The 13,285-nt window shown below is 36.7% G+C and overlaps 2 protein-coding genes across 6 annotated transcripts in view; one reads left to right on the forward strand and one right to left on the reverse strand.

Annotated features, from left to right (window-relative positions):
• Window positions 1–13,285, forward strand: part of bcl2l16 (BCL2 like 16) — a 30,995-nt gene that overhangs the window by 222 nt on the left and 17,488 nt on the right. For 2 of the 5 annotated variants that reach the window (XR_007828232.1, XM_051116680.1), the window contains exon 2: window positions 1,880–2,542. Coding sequence is in view for 4 of the 5 variants with exons in the window: in XM_051116680.1 (XP_050972637.1) it covers window positions 2,075–2,542 (468 nt within the window). In the remaining variant the exon portion in view is untranslated. Of the gene's footprint in view, window positions 1–573; window positions 668–1,879; window positions 2,543–5,174; window positions 6,349–13,285 lie in introns of those variants that run through there. The other 3 variants (XM_051116678.1, XM_051116679.1, XM_051116677.1) reach the window with 3 other exon arrangements.
• tubb2b (tubulin, beta 2b) lies at window positions 6,658–9,348 on the reverse strand. The gene is made up of 4 exons (XM_051116644.1): window positions 9,200–9,348; window positions 8,141–8,249; window positions 7,942–8,052; window positions 6,658–7,862 (listed from the first exon to the last, which is right to left on the reverse strand). Exons 1-4 carry the CDS (start codon window positions 9,254–9,256, stop codon window positions 6,802–6,804), a joined length of 1,338 nt encoding a protein of 445 aa, XP_050972601.1. The 5' UTR covers window positions 9,257–9,348; the 3' UTR covers window positions 6,658–6,801.

Genomic DNA, 13,285 nt, shown 5'->3' on the forward strand with positions numbered 1-13,285 from the left:
ACCGATTTATTGTAATGCAATAGTCTGGACATTTAAATGAGAGACTTCTGCTTTTGATTAATTTGATAGTTATTTGCCAAGTTAACTGATTTAACTTCCTTTAATGCTGTTTCTAACACAGAGGTCAAAGATAAATAAGAGTGTCCACTGGTATTTCTATATTATTTTATATTATTTTTATCATTATATATATTTTTATATTATTTTATTTTTATTTTAATGTAAGTATACATGCTAAAAATGTAAAAATACAAATTCTTAGAAATGCAAACTTGAAATTAATGTTGGTTTTATATGGTTTTCTAAAATGCATGCGTGTATACCCATTTCATTATTTTCAAAAAGGTTTTAAACATACTTTTCAAGGTATAAAAAGTATTTTCACAAACGTCATAATTAATTCATAAATATTACTAGGTCTTCAGGGAGTTGCACCACTTTACCCATCATTGCACAACCTAAGCTAACCCTGTCATATAAAGGTCAGGATATCTAATACTTTAAGAGTCGTATTGACTTTTATAAACATGTTATAATGTCAGAGTTTGCACATGCCCTGCATGTGTTTTTCAGGGGTTCAAGTGCATACCGCTGATACCCTGTTGAAATCGTTAGAATGGCCAAGGATCAGCAATCTCCAAGCAAAATTGATCAAGCAGACCAAACCGTAAGTCGTAAAGATTTAAAGGAGAAGTCCACTTCCAGAGCAAAAATTGACAGATAATGTACTCACCCCCTTGTCATCCAAGATGTTCATGTCTTTCTTTCTTCAGTCGTAAAGAAATTATGTTTTTTTAGGAAAACATTTCAGGTTCATTGCAGTTTAAATGTGGCTTCAAACGATCCCAAATGCGGTTGTAAACAATCCCAGCCGAGGAAGAAGGGTCTTATATAGCGAAGCGATGGGTTATTTTCATTTAAAAAAAAAAAAAACTATTTAAATACTTTTTAATCTCAAACACTCGTCTTGTCTTGCTCTCCCTGAACTCTTTGTATTCTGGTTCAAAACAGTTAGTGTATGTCGAAAAATTCCAATCATATTTTCTCCCTCAACTTCAAAAATCTTTTCAAAATCATTCTACATCACTGCAGAAGTACCGACCCAGTCTTTGCAAAATGAACAAGCAAAGAAGATCAAATACCCTTAACAAAAAATGTAAAACAGCGATATAGGGTGATTTTGAAGTTGAGGGAGAACATGAGATGGGAGTTTTTCGACATACCCTAACTGTCATGAACCAGAAAAAAACTGTTCAGTCAGAATGAAGTCATCATTAAGTCAATCATTAATTATCAAAAAAAAAAAAAAAGTTTAACTTTCAACTCATCGTCGCAAAGGAAAGCAAAAACATTTGAAAGGGCCAGGGCCGATTTACTAAAATGCCTATAACTTTGGAACGGAAAGAGATATCATTGATGTAGGTCATTACAGACTTGCTAAATAATACATTGGGTATTTTTTCATATTTGTTTAAATGCCTTATAACGCTTGGACCTTGATAATTGCTGCAGTTTGTAAATAAATAATATAATATAATATAATATAATATAATATAATATAATATAATATAATATAATATAATATAATATAATATAATAATAAAAGCCAATAATGCCAAACTACATTATAATGTTTTCAAGAATTTAACATTAAGGTTCCAAAAAGTTTTTTTTTTTTTTTTTTTTTTTTTGCAATGCCATTAAAGAACCAATTTTGGTTCCCAAAAAATCTTTCAGTGAGCTTTTCTTTTTTTAGTGTGAAGAACATCTGAGAAACCTTCTTCCAAAGGAACCATTTGTACAATCACAAAGGGGTGCCATTGACATAATAATAAGTTAAACTGCAGTATCTGATCTTGAATTTCTTTTTATTTCCAAGGTGGACCAAGACTGATATGACTCTGGACCAACAGTTCACTGAGTGTGGATGACCAGTGACAGTTTATGTATGATCCATGGCATGGAATGTGACATAAACACCTAAAATGAGTGGGTACTACAGAGATACAAAGATTTGACATTGACATTGTAGTTTTACCTGCCTTTTGAGGGCAGACTGTTGTAATTTAAGGTCATGGGACTGTCAGATAAATCTGTGATTGGCCGAGGCCTGAACAGTCCTGACCCATTGGTGCGTGAGGCATACCTGATGGCATATGACTATATCAACTATGTGACGGCCAAACCAGGCATCCCGGTGGGTCCAGCACCATCCCGTGCAACGGCCGCCCTGCGTCACGCTGGAGATGAACTGCTCACTCGCTTCCCCATCTTCTTTCGCCGCTGGCCACGTGTTTTCCAGGACGTGACGGACCGAACGGCCTGCTCGACCCTCGTTTCCATTCTGGATGAGCACTTTGCACCCACACGACGTAGAGACCTCGCCTGGAGCGCTGTGCTGTCCGTGTTTGTTCTTTCTGGACAGCTGGCACTGCATTGCCAGGAGCGGGGCATGTCTGATATCCTGCCACAGATTCAGGAGTGCGTGGGCAGCTACGTTGAGAGGGTCATCTGCCCGGAGATCAGAGACAGAGGAGGATGGGTAAGTGTCAAAGGTCAAAGGAGGTCTCTTATTGTTAAGCCTAAGGGCCCATTTGGCTCCATTCTAAATCATTATGATGATTCATTATTGTCAGCAGATGCTAGTTGAGGCAGATGCTTCAAACATACTGGAGTGAGATCTAGTGAAATCTGGACTTGCAAGATGCTGTAGAGAAACTTGCAATTTTTAAATATATTTTTAAACATTAGATCATGCTATTAATGTAATGTAATGTAACAGAAATATTTTCCTGCAATATTAGCACAGAAAATGTGCAACAAATAAATAAATAAATAAATAAATAAAAAACACACAAGGAAAGGAGCCAAAGGCATGACTGAAGACACTTCACAGTCTTTTACCTGTAGGACGTTCATGCACGTTAGGTGAAGCAAAAAGGGTTTTTATTGCTGCTAAATATGTACCATTTAGGTACTAATATGTACACTTTAAGTATAAGTATATACCATTAAGGTACTAAAAGGAATCCTTTAGCGGTAAAGAAGGTACAAAGGTCTAAAGGTACAATCTTTTGAAAGAGTGTCATCACAGTGACAGCTTTTTTTCCTGGTACCTTTTTTTCTGAGAGTGTGTTTTAGAGGGGTTTTGGCCACTTCCTTTGCTGGTCAGGGTGGGAAACCAGCTGGAACAACCAGCTAAAACCAGCTACTTCCAGCTTAAACCAGCCAACCAGCTTGGACTTGGTTTTAGCTGTTGTTTTTTTTAGTTAGAAATTCAGTTTCTGAATTTACAGGACATTTTTATGATCACTTATTTGATACTTATTGTCAATATCAATATCACTGCACCTGAAAAAATAACCAATATCGCCCTTATTTCTAGGGTAAGAGCCGTTTTACCTTTAAATGTACGAAACTTCTGGTGTCAGCGTCTAATTTGTTTTAGCTGTACAAAAGCAGTCTGTATTGCTGCTTGATAAACTGCTATTTTATCGTATTATTTTAATTTATAATTGTAATCATAAACACACTGCTTTGTAGTATATTTTAGATTTTTAAATAGATTTTTGTATTCACCTTATTCTTCAACGTGGAGGTAAGCCTATGGGCGAGACTTCTGGTTCATTAGCTGCTAGTGTTGGGGAAAGTTACTTTTAAAAGTAATGCGTTACAATAATGCATTTACTCCCTAAAAAGTAACTAATTGTGTTACTTAGTTACTTTCTATGGAAAGTAATTCATTACGTTACTTTTGCATTACTTTTTCTCATCTGGGCTGGGACTGCTTGCATGTTTTTAATATAAAAAATTTCTATTTTACTGCAAATATAAAATTGTAATTATATATAAAAATGATATTTGCTATTTAACATATTTAATTATCACAGGTTTGCGCACTTTTTGGGGACAGGGGATCTGTCAGTCAATAAATGGGAAAACAAAGTAACTGCCGTTACTTATTTGAAAAAGCAACTCAATTAAAATTAAAACAATTAAAAAGTAATGCATTACTTTACTAGTTACTTGGAAAAAGTAATCTGATTGTGTAACTCGCCTTACTTGTAATGCGTTACCTTTAACACTAGTCCAGTCCAGTGTTTGTGTTTAAAAGAGAAAGACTAAATCAAAAGGATAAACTGTACATTTACAATGTTCTTACCATTATTTGTGTTTTCGGTTTACGAAAGTAGGCAATTCTGTCAGTAGGATTACATGGTACTTATATGCAGTGTTGGGAAAAGTTACTTTAAAAAGTAATGCATTACAATATTGCATCACTAGCTAAAAAAAGTAACTAATTACATTAGTTACTTTTAAGAAAAGTAATGCCTTAATCTTGCATTACTTTTTAAATCTGGGCAGGGCTTGCTTCTTTGTTTTTAATATAAAAAGTTCTGTTTTGGGCAAATGTAAAAGCCCTTTCACACCAAAACCCTCAGGCTGAAGGAAAAGTAAATTCATGTCTGTACAGTAGAACACAGAAGAAGAAAGTTTAACACTCTTCAACAATAATAAAAAATAAATAAATAAATAACAAATGTTAGTTTATCTTGAGCATTTGGATCATTGAAGGTCAGCAGCAAAGACACTGGTTAATAAAATGGGATATTTGTATTATTTAACATATTTCATTATTGCAGGTTTGCATTTTAGTCTGAGTTGCATTTCACTGTTTTTATTAATTTTGAGGAATACTGCATCTGTCTTTTTTATTATTATTGTGAGTGAGATGAATTAATACATGTTCACATTTATTCTAGAACTAAAGTAATATCTTACTCCTGATTTTTAATGGGGAAATAACGAGAAGAATAACAACGTGCAGTAAACGGTAACACTGCTTCAACTACAAACCAGTGTGTTTGTAATTAAGATTAAAATAACATGGTAAGACACACCACTTTGCAATATAAAGCAGCAAAACTAATTGTATTGTACAGCTAAAAATAGCTGGACGTGGATGAGACTGGAAACCAGACCCACAAAATGTACAAATGACCGTGTCCACTCCCTTAAAAAAACATAGTTTTACCGTTTAGTGCACAAGTTATATACGGCTAATTAATAGGAAGTCTCGCACATTCACAGGAAATAGCTTACTTTTATGTTAAAAAACATGGTGAATACTTAAAATTATTTTATTAATATCTAATATTGTGTATTGCTCTCAGTCAGGTTTTATCAGTCGTTTTGGTGAGAAGCAGAATCTTGAAGACCAGGTGATGAAGGTATGCTGCTGGTCTCTGCTCTTGCTGAGTGTCGGGATCATATCCTACTTTGTATGGACGAGAAGAAAAACTTAGACAACAGCACCATCTGCTGAGAAAATGTAATAAGGACACTCATAATTCGCTTGTTTTGTGGTAAGACTCAGATAGCATATTTATAGCTGGATTTAAAGCTATAAACACTAATTGTTATATAATAACTGCTCAGAATAAATCTCTCCTGTTAATGATTACCATGTTATCAACGCTTCCAATTCGAAGAGCTCTAAATATGCTGTGCCACATGTGCACGTATGACCAGTTTAGTACACTGTAGCTAATATTCATTTAAATTAAAACATTTTGGCCGCACATGTCTGATATGTTTCTCATTATTTAAAAAAAGCTTTGATATTATTTGATATAGTGCACTCTAAAATTAACACTCTGTCATTTACTCACTCTCATGTCGTTCTAATCTGTAAGACTGTGTTTCAGGGTTGCCAGGTTTTCACAACAACACCCGTCAAATTGCTACTCAAAAACAATGGCGTTTTAAAGGGGGACCCCCCGGTAAAAATCGCGTGAAATTAGCATTGCAGCTGCAAAATATTACATTACTGGGGTAGTTTCAACCCGCAGCAACAGCGTTAAAGTAGCCTAATTCCGCGGGGAAACGGCAGACTTGGCAACATAGCTATATTTTAATTGTAAGACCACATTTTCTTTTCAATAAATGTCTCTGTGTTTTTATCCATACAGTGGACAGCATTGTCGTTTGTGTTGTATAGGTTTTGAAAGACATAACAGTGAGTAAATGATCCTTCAATGCTTAAAATTGGTTCTATATACAGATCGCATAGGTTTTTTTCTTTGTTATTCTTACAAAACTCAATTATTATTAAAGAATATTAAATTATCTCTATCAGAGTGTGAATGAAAAGCCATATGAGATTGTTAGAACAATGATGCATAAAACCAAAATCAAAACAAATTCAGCATTTTTGGTCACTGCATAACTCCCATTTGTTATTAGGTCTGATAATTTTAATATTTGACATCAATTTCACAACATTAATATACATCCACTGTTCTTATACAATACATAGCTTCATTTACACAACATAAAATGTTAAAACGCATAAACCAATATTTATATCATAAATATTCATCCTTATTTTATGTTATCACCACTAGCCTTAACATACAATTAGAAGAATGACAAAATGTGCATATATGGGTGTTATATAATTGGTGACTGTTAAAACTTATGACTGCCAACGTAAATAAACGTTCCGTTGTTAATTCATGTGATGTCTAGAGGCAATCCCAACAGGTTTGACAAGGATGTGTCAGTGTATGTGACCAGTGAAGAATGAGCATCGGTTCATACGATTAATTCATTCATATGTGCAAAGTAAAAACTAAGGAAATAAAGACTGAGACATTTTAACAGAAGAAAAAGCTTTTAATGACATCTGTACAAACAAGAGAGACGAGAATGGAAAAAAGAAAATTCAGCTTTGGAACGTTTTGTTTCCTTGTACAAGAGCAAAATGATACAGCCTGGAAAACACATATATTAGGAGACTTAAGCCAGCTCTTCCTCTCCCTCCTCCTCAAACTCGCCCTCCTCCTCAGCGGTGGCATCCTGGTACTGCTGGTACTCGGACACCAGGTCGTTCATGTTGCTCTCGGCCTCGGTGAACTCCATCTCATCCATGCCTTCTCCTGTGTACCAATGCAGGAAAGCCTTGCGCCTGAACATAGCCGTGAACTGCTCGGAGATTCTCTTGAACAGCTCCTGGATGGCCGTGCTGTTGCCGATGAAGGTGGCTGCCATCTTGAGTCCCCTGGGTGGGATGTCGCAGACGGCGGTCTTGACGTTGTTGGGGATCCATTCGACGAAGTAGCTGCTGTTCTTGTTCTGAACGTTGAGCATCTGCTCGTCCACCTCCTTCATGGACATGCGGCCACGGAAGATGGCGGCGACTGTGAGGTAGCGGCCGTGACGCGGGTCGCACGCGGCCATCATGTTCTTGGAGTCGAACATCTGCTGCGTGAGCTCTGGTACGGTGAGGGAGCGGTACTGCTGGCTCCCCCTGCTGGTGAGAGGAGCGAAGCCAGGCATGAAGAAGTGGAGACGAGGGAAGGGCACCATGTTTACGGCCAGCTTGCGCAGATCTGCATTGAGCTGGCCAGGGAACCTGAGGCAAGTGGTGACTCCACTCATTGTGGCGGAGACGAGATGGTTGAGGTCACCGTATGAGGGTGTGGTGAGTTTGAGGGTGCGGAAGCAAATGTCGTACAGTGCTTCGTTGTCGATACAGTAGGTCTCATCTGTGTTTTCGACCAGCTGGTGGACAGACAGCGTGGCATTGTATGGCTCTACTACAGTATCGGACACTTTGGGTGAAGGCACCACACTGAAGGTGTTCATGATGCGGTCGGGATACTCTTCACGGATTTTGCTGATAAGGAGGGTGCCCATGCCGGAGCCAGTGCCGCCACCGAGAGAGTGGGTGAGCTGGAAGCCCTGCAGGCAGTCGCAGCTCTCGGCCTCTTTGCGAACGACATCCAGGACAGAGTCTACCAGCTCCGCTCCCTCCGTGTAGTGGCCTTTAGCCCAGTTGTTCCCTGCACCACTCTGACCTATTGCAATAGTCAAAGCATTTAATTTCCACATCCTTATTTTTAACATAAATTTCACTATATTAACAACAGTGCTCACCAAAAACAAAGTTGTCTGGCCTGAAGACCTGACCGAAGGGTCCGGATCTCACAGAGTCCATGGTACCAGGCTCCAAATCCACCAACACGGCACGGGGCACGTATTTGCCTCCTAAAAGATTGCAAAATAGAGTTAAAAAGACAAAAGGGTTTACCCTAATAATGCACAACCTCACTCAATAGTATTGACGTGGACGTACCTGATGCCTCATTGTAATAAACATTGATCCTGTCGAGCTGGAGGTCGCTGTCGCCATGATATGTGCCGGTGGGATCAATACCATGCTCATCACTGATAACCTCCCAGAACTATAAAATATAATAAATAATATTAGACGATTGTAATTCAGAGGATTCAATATAAAACAATAGTTTACAACCATGACAATGCTATTCATATCAGATTTAAAAACAACAAAGCGCGTTTTTATCTCGGACTAAAATATTTCAGATAACTAGTCAGTTCTTTTCAAATATTTCACGGCGTGGGTTTTACAAAAAATGCCAACTCCCACGCATTTTTCGCATGCCATACGATGTATAAAAAGTCCTTTGTACGTCAAATGAACGTTTATAAATTAAAATGTCGTTTAAATGCGTTGCAACGTTACAAACAATTGACGTTCTTTAAACTCCTCCCGCCTAAAACTCGCGCGCGCGGCACGCACGCCGGTTGGCTGAGATCCATTTCCGGCGCCTGTACGAACTAATCGATTTCTCGCGGCCCAATTTCATTAAAATGTATAAAATATATTTGGATTAGCCGATTTACGTTGTTTTACTGTAGTCTAGTAATATTTTGTAGAAATATTTAATTAAAAATGAGCTATGGGTGTATTTAGGCTTGCGTTTAGCTTCTACTTCCTTTTGTCGCACTGCAGTGAATCTCACAAAGGGAAGTTCCAGACAGACGCCGGCGAGAACGAACATTTGGCACGAAAATATGATTATTTCTTGAGGAACTATTACATATCGTCGTCTTTTTCATTTTTCAAGCGCTTAACAATGTTAAAAAACAAAACTCGAATGAGGAAGCACATGGCTGACCTAGATTTCATTCAAACTCGATCAGACCATCCGCTTTTGCGGCTCGTTATGGACTGATAATGCGAATAACACGGTGTATAAAAGAAAATAAAGCGAATAGCTTAATTTTGCGCTTTTTCACAAATATTTTTCAAAGAAAACGCAGTTTCTTGTTTTCAAATGAATCTACGTTATAAATCAACAGCTGCAAGTTTGAAAGAAAATAAACAGACCTTGGCTCCGATCTGGTTGCCGCATTGTCCAGCTTGAAGATGCACGATTTCCCTCATTTTTACTCTTAAGGTAAGAAGATTTGAGAAAGCAGTAAACCTTGTTCTTTCTTCTACTGGTTGAGAATGAAGGCTTCCCCCATATAAATAGACTCCCCATCCCCCGCCCAGACACAGGGTTAGTATGTATCAGCACGCCATTAGCTGTCTGTCAAGAGCCCGCCCTAAAGTGTCATTCTGTCCAATCACAGTAGAGACCGAGAATGCTGATTAGCCCTCATCGCCTGTCAGTCAAATTTCATGTCAACGTATGATTTTCTACGCAGTACTTTGTTTTATAAAAAAGAAACGAAAATATTTGACATACCTCAGAAGCAAAATCCTGTAATGAAGCTGTAAATCGCACACAAACGCTCGGTTGTTTATAGCTCTGAGGTGTTTTGCGTGCCAGGGCTCAATCTAAACAGCTCAGTGTTATTACAGGAAGCACAATGTAAAATGATGTTTAGCAGTCAAGTCATGGCTAAATCATAACATAAATATAAAACTGCTTAAGATATTGTAGAGAAGAACATTTAACAAACAAACATTGTTATTCATTGTCCCTGCATTTACTATACTGTAGCCAGTAGCTTGGTAGCAAATATTGGCCTCCTCCATTGATTCCTTTCTCTGTTTTCCAGCTATGGTGTGTAATTAAAATCTAAAAAGAAAAAAGAGTGAGTAGACAATCCCTTTTGAAAATAAAATACAGTTTAGCATTTTTTAAAAGAGTGCTTATTAAGTAAATAATACACTTAAAAAGAATACACCTAATTGTGAACTGAATGTAATGTTTTTAGACACATAATTGCATGCTAATTGCAATGCAATCCATAGGTATTGTGGTTTAAATTGACTTAAGTAGGACGTAAGTGCATCTTTATATGTAATTTCATGATTATTTCTATTGTCTTTGAAAAAAAGGTTAAAGTATAACTGCTGAATGTTCTGACAATATGTCATTTCTGTTAAAACGTGTCATGTATTGAAATATATTTGTAATTACACATTTGTAATTTAGTACTTTTGCATGTACTTTAGTATGTTAGTCAACACATCAAAATAAGTCAAAATATTTAAAAATGATTTAAATTGTACTTTAACATGTTTAATCTGACAATATTACAAAGTTCACTTATACGTAAGTGTCTATTTATTTTATTCATATTTTATAGATTGTATTATATTCATAAATATTATATGCCTGTTTTATAGTATATTACTTCATTAATATTACATTAGGTTAGTGCACATTCAATAGAAGTCTTTTAGTCTTTTTTTTTTATTTTGTTTGTCAGAGTCAGATCAAGCAGCATATGACTCATGATAGTTATTAAGATTTTGGCAACATGAAGCCTTTTTGCAGTCATTCTCAAAAATAAATGATGTGTGCTTTTGTGTACATGTGAAAGTGAGGAAGAGATACATGTAAGCATATTAAGGTTTCATGTTTCCCAGGCAGACACAGTTCTGGTTTATTAAGAAACAATCTGACTGTATAGGAGAGGGAATGCATGGTAATACAATCTCCCTTGGCACAGTTGTTTGCCCCAGTCCTCCTGCTGTATCATGGGCAAAGTCCTCAGGGGATTTTACAGGCTTGACCAGATAAGATTGCAGATACTGTTACAGAAGCAGATGGCACGTTGATGCCTTTCTGATTGGAATAATCTGAAATGAGGCTACTTATGTACAGTTCTCCTATTGTTTCACTACAATGCACAAGTTGCTCAGTTCACTTAATGGTGACGACAAAAATAGGTTAATTACAGTGAATAACTTGCAGAATAAGAGCACTTAGGTGAGTCACAGCAGTTTCATGAAGTTCTTTCAGTATTAATGAGTTGAACTTTCCAGTTAGGGATATAGAAAAAATCAAAGTAATGCTTGCGATTTTGGCGTAATTTATTCCCCCTCATGTCTGAATCACAAACAATGAGTCTCAAAGAGCCTCACTCTTCTCTGATTTTGAAAGTATACAGTAAGAATCTGATGGGCCAGTTTCCCAGGGAATGTGTGAGTAAAAGAGGGTGGAGCGGGTCAGGGTTATGAAAAGTGAGATCTGGGTGAGAGTCAAACGAAGACGTCATTCTAACAGCTTAATGTGCAGGTGAAATCAAAGGCTGTGTACATATTTGTAAACTGATATATTTCCGTGTTTATGATGTCTGTCATATTTGTGAGATCTATTGTCAGATTATAGTGCTCATTTTCACTGATCTCTCTCTGCATTACTATTGTATTACCTTCACTTCTACCAAATTACCTTTGAAGTCAACATGCTCTATATGTTCTTAGTCATGCATGTTATAGATTGTCAAATGCATGCCCACATCTCAAACCCAATTATCAAATAATGCATAGAACAAAGCCCCTGTCCTACATTATTTTCTTTTAATAATCCTTTTTACTTAGATGTATGTCACAATGTGGAAGAAAAGACATTACTCCACTTCTTTGCACCTTTAATCAAAATGCGTCAACTCGCTCTTCCTCTGAAATTACTTTTCCTTTGGGCCACACAGGCTACTTGATAATATTAAAGGAGAAGTCCACTTCCAGAACAAAAATTAACAGATAATGTACTCACCCCTTGTCATTCAAGATGTTCATGTCTTTCTTTCGACAGTCGTAAAGAAATTATATTTTTTGAAGGAAACATTTCAGGATTTTTCTCCATATAATGGACTGATATGGTGCCCCGATTTTGAACTTCCAAAATGCAGTTTAAATGCGGCTTCAAACGATCCCAAATGCAGTTGTAAACGATCCCAGCTGAGGAAGAAGGGTCTTATCTAGCGAAACAATCAGTTATTTTCATAAAAATAATACAATTTATATACTTCTAATGTCAAACATTCGTCTTGTCTCACTCTGCCAAAACTCCCATCTCATGTTCTCTCTCAACTTCAGAATCGTCCTATATCGCTGTTTTACCTTTTTTGTTAAGGGTGTTTGATCTTCTTTGTATGTTCACTTCGTAAATACTGTGTCGGTACTTCTGCAGTGATGTAGGATGATTTTGAAATGATTTTTGAAGTTGAGGGAGAAAATACGATTTTTTAAAGTTTTTTGACATACCCTAACTGTCTTGAGGCAGAACACACAGAGGCTGGGATCGTTTACAACCGCATTTGGGATCGTTTGAAGCCGCATTTAAACTGTATTTTGGAAGTTCAAAATCGGGGCAACATACCCGTCCATTGTATTTGTAAGAAGAAAAATCCTGAAATGTTTAATTAAAAAAAACATAATTTCTTTACGACTGAAGGAAAAAAAGACATGAACATCTTGGATGATAAAGGGGTGAGTACATTATCTGTAAATTTTTGTTCTGGAAGTGGATTTCTACCAACAGTCAGATAGCTAGAATCCAAACAATTCACCATAAAATAATGTTTCACTAGGAAATATGTGACATTTCAGAAGTAAAATGGGTTTCTAATGGGGATTCATACTGACCACTCAGCGGCCATCTTAGTCTTGCAAAAAAATGACAATAGTAAGGCTATCACGATTCCTCGATTCAATTTTAGTATTCGATTTTAAAAAATCATCAATTGCATTTTGCCTGCGTGGCAAAACACCAGAAGTGGCGTATTTCATGGATGAGAATCCATGAAATTCATTATTAGACCGTTTTCCAAGGCTGCATGATATATTAAATCCATTTCAAAATCATAATAAAGAATACTGCCATTGTGAATTCACAAATTCTATGGTTGAGTTAAATTTATGCAATCCAGGTTTAATATATGTGCTTTATTTACATGCATGCAGGTGAGTGCATCTTAGAGTGGATCCATTCACAGTAAATGCTGCTCCACACAAACTTTTATCATTTTGCATATTGCTGTGATTTTTGGTTTATTTTAAGGTTCATCTGGGAACGCATCGTGCACTAAGGTAAATCCTTTATAAACTTTCACAAACACAGGAGAATACATCAATAACAGTTTAAATATGCTAACTGTTCATTGTGATTTCTAAATAGAAGCTCAAACCCTTACTTAGTTTGTACTTTTTGATGTCCACATATTCAGTAAA

The sequence above is a fragment of the Labeo rohita genome, chromosome 8 (assembly GCF_022985175.1).
Source record: "Labeo rohita strain BAU-BD-2019 chromosome 8, IGBB_LRoh.1.0, whole genome shotgun sequence".
Taxonomy (NCBI): Eukaryota; Metazoa; Chordata; class Actinopteri; order Cypriniformes; family Cyprinidae; genus Labeo; species Labeo rohita.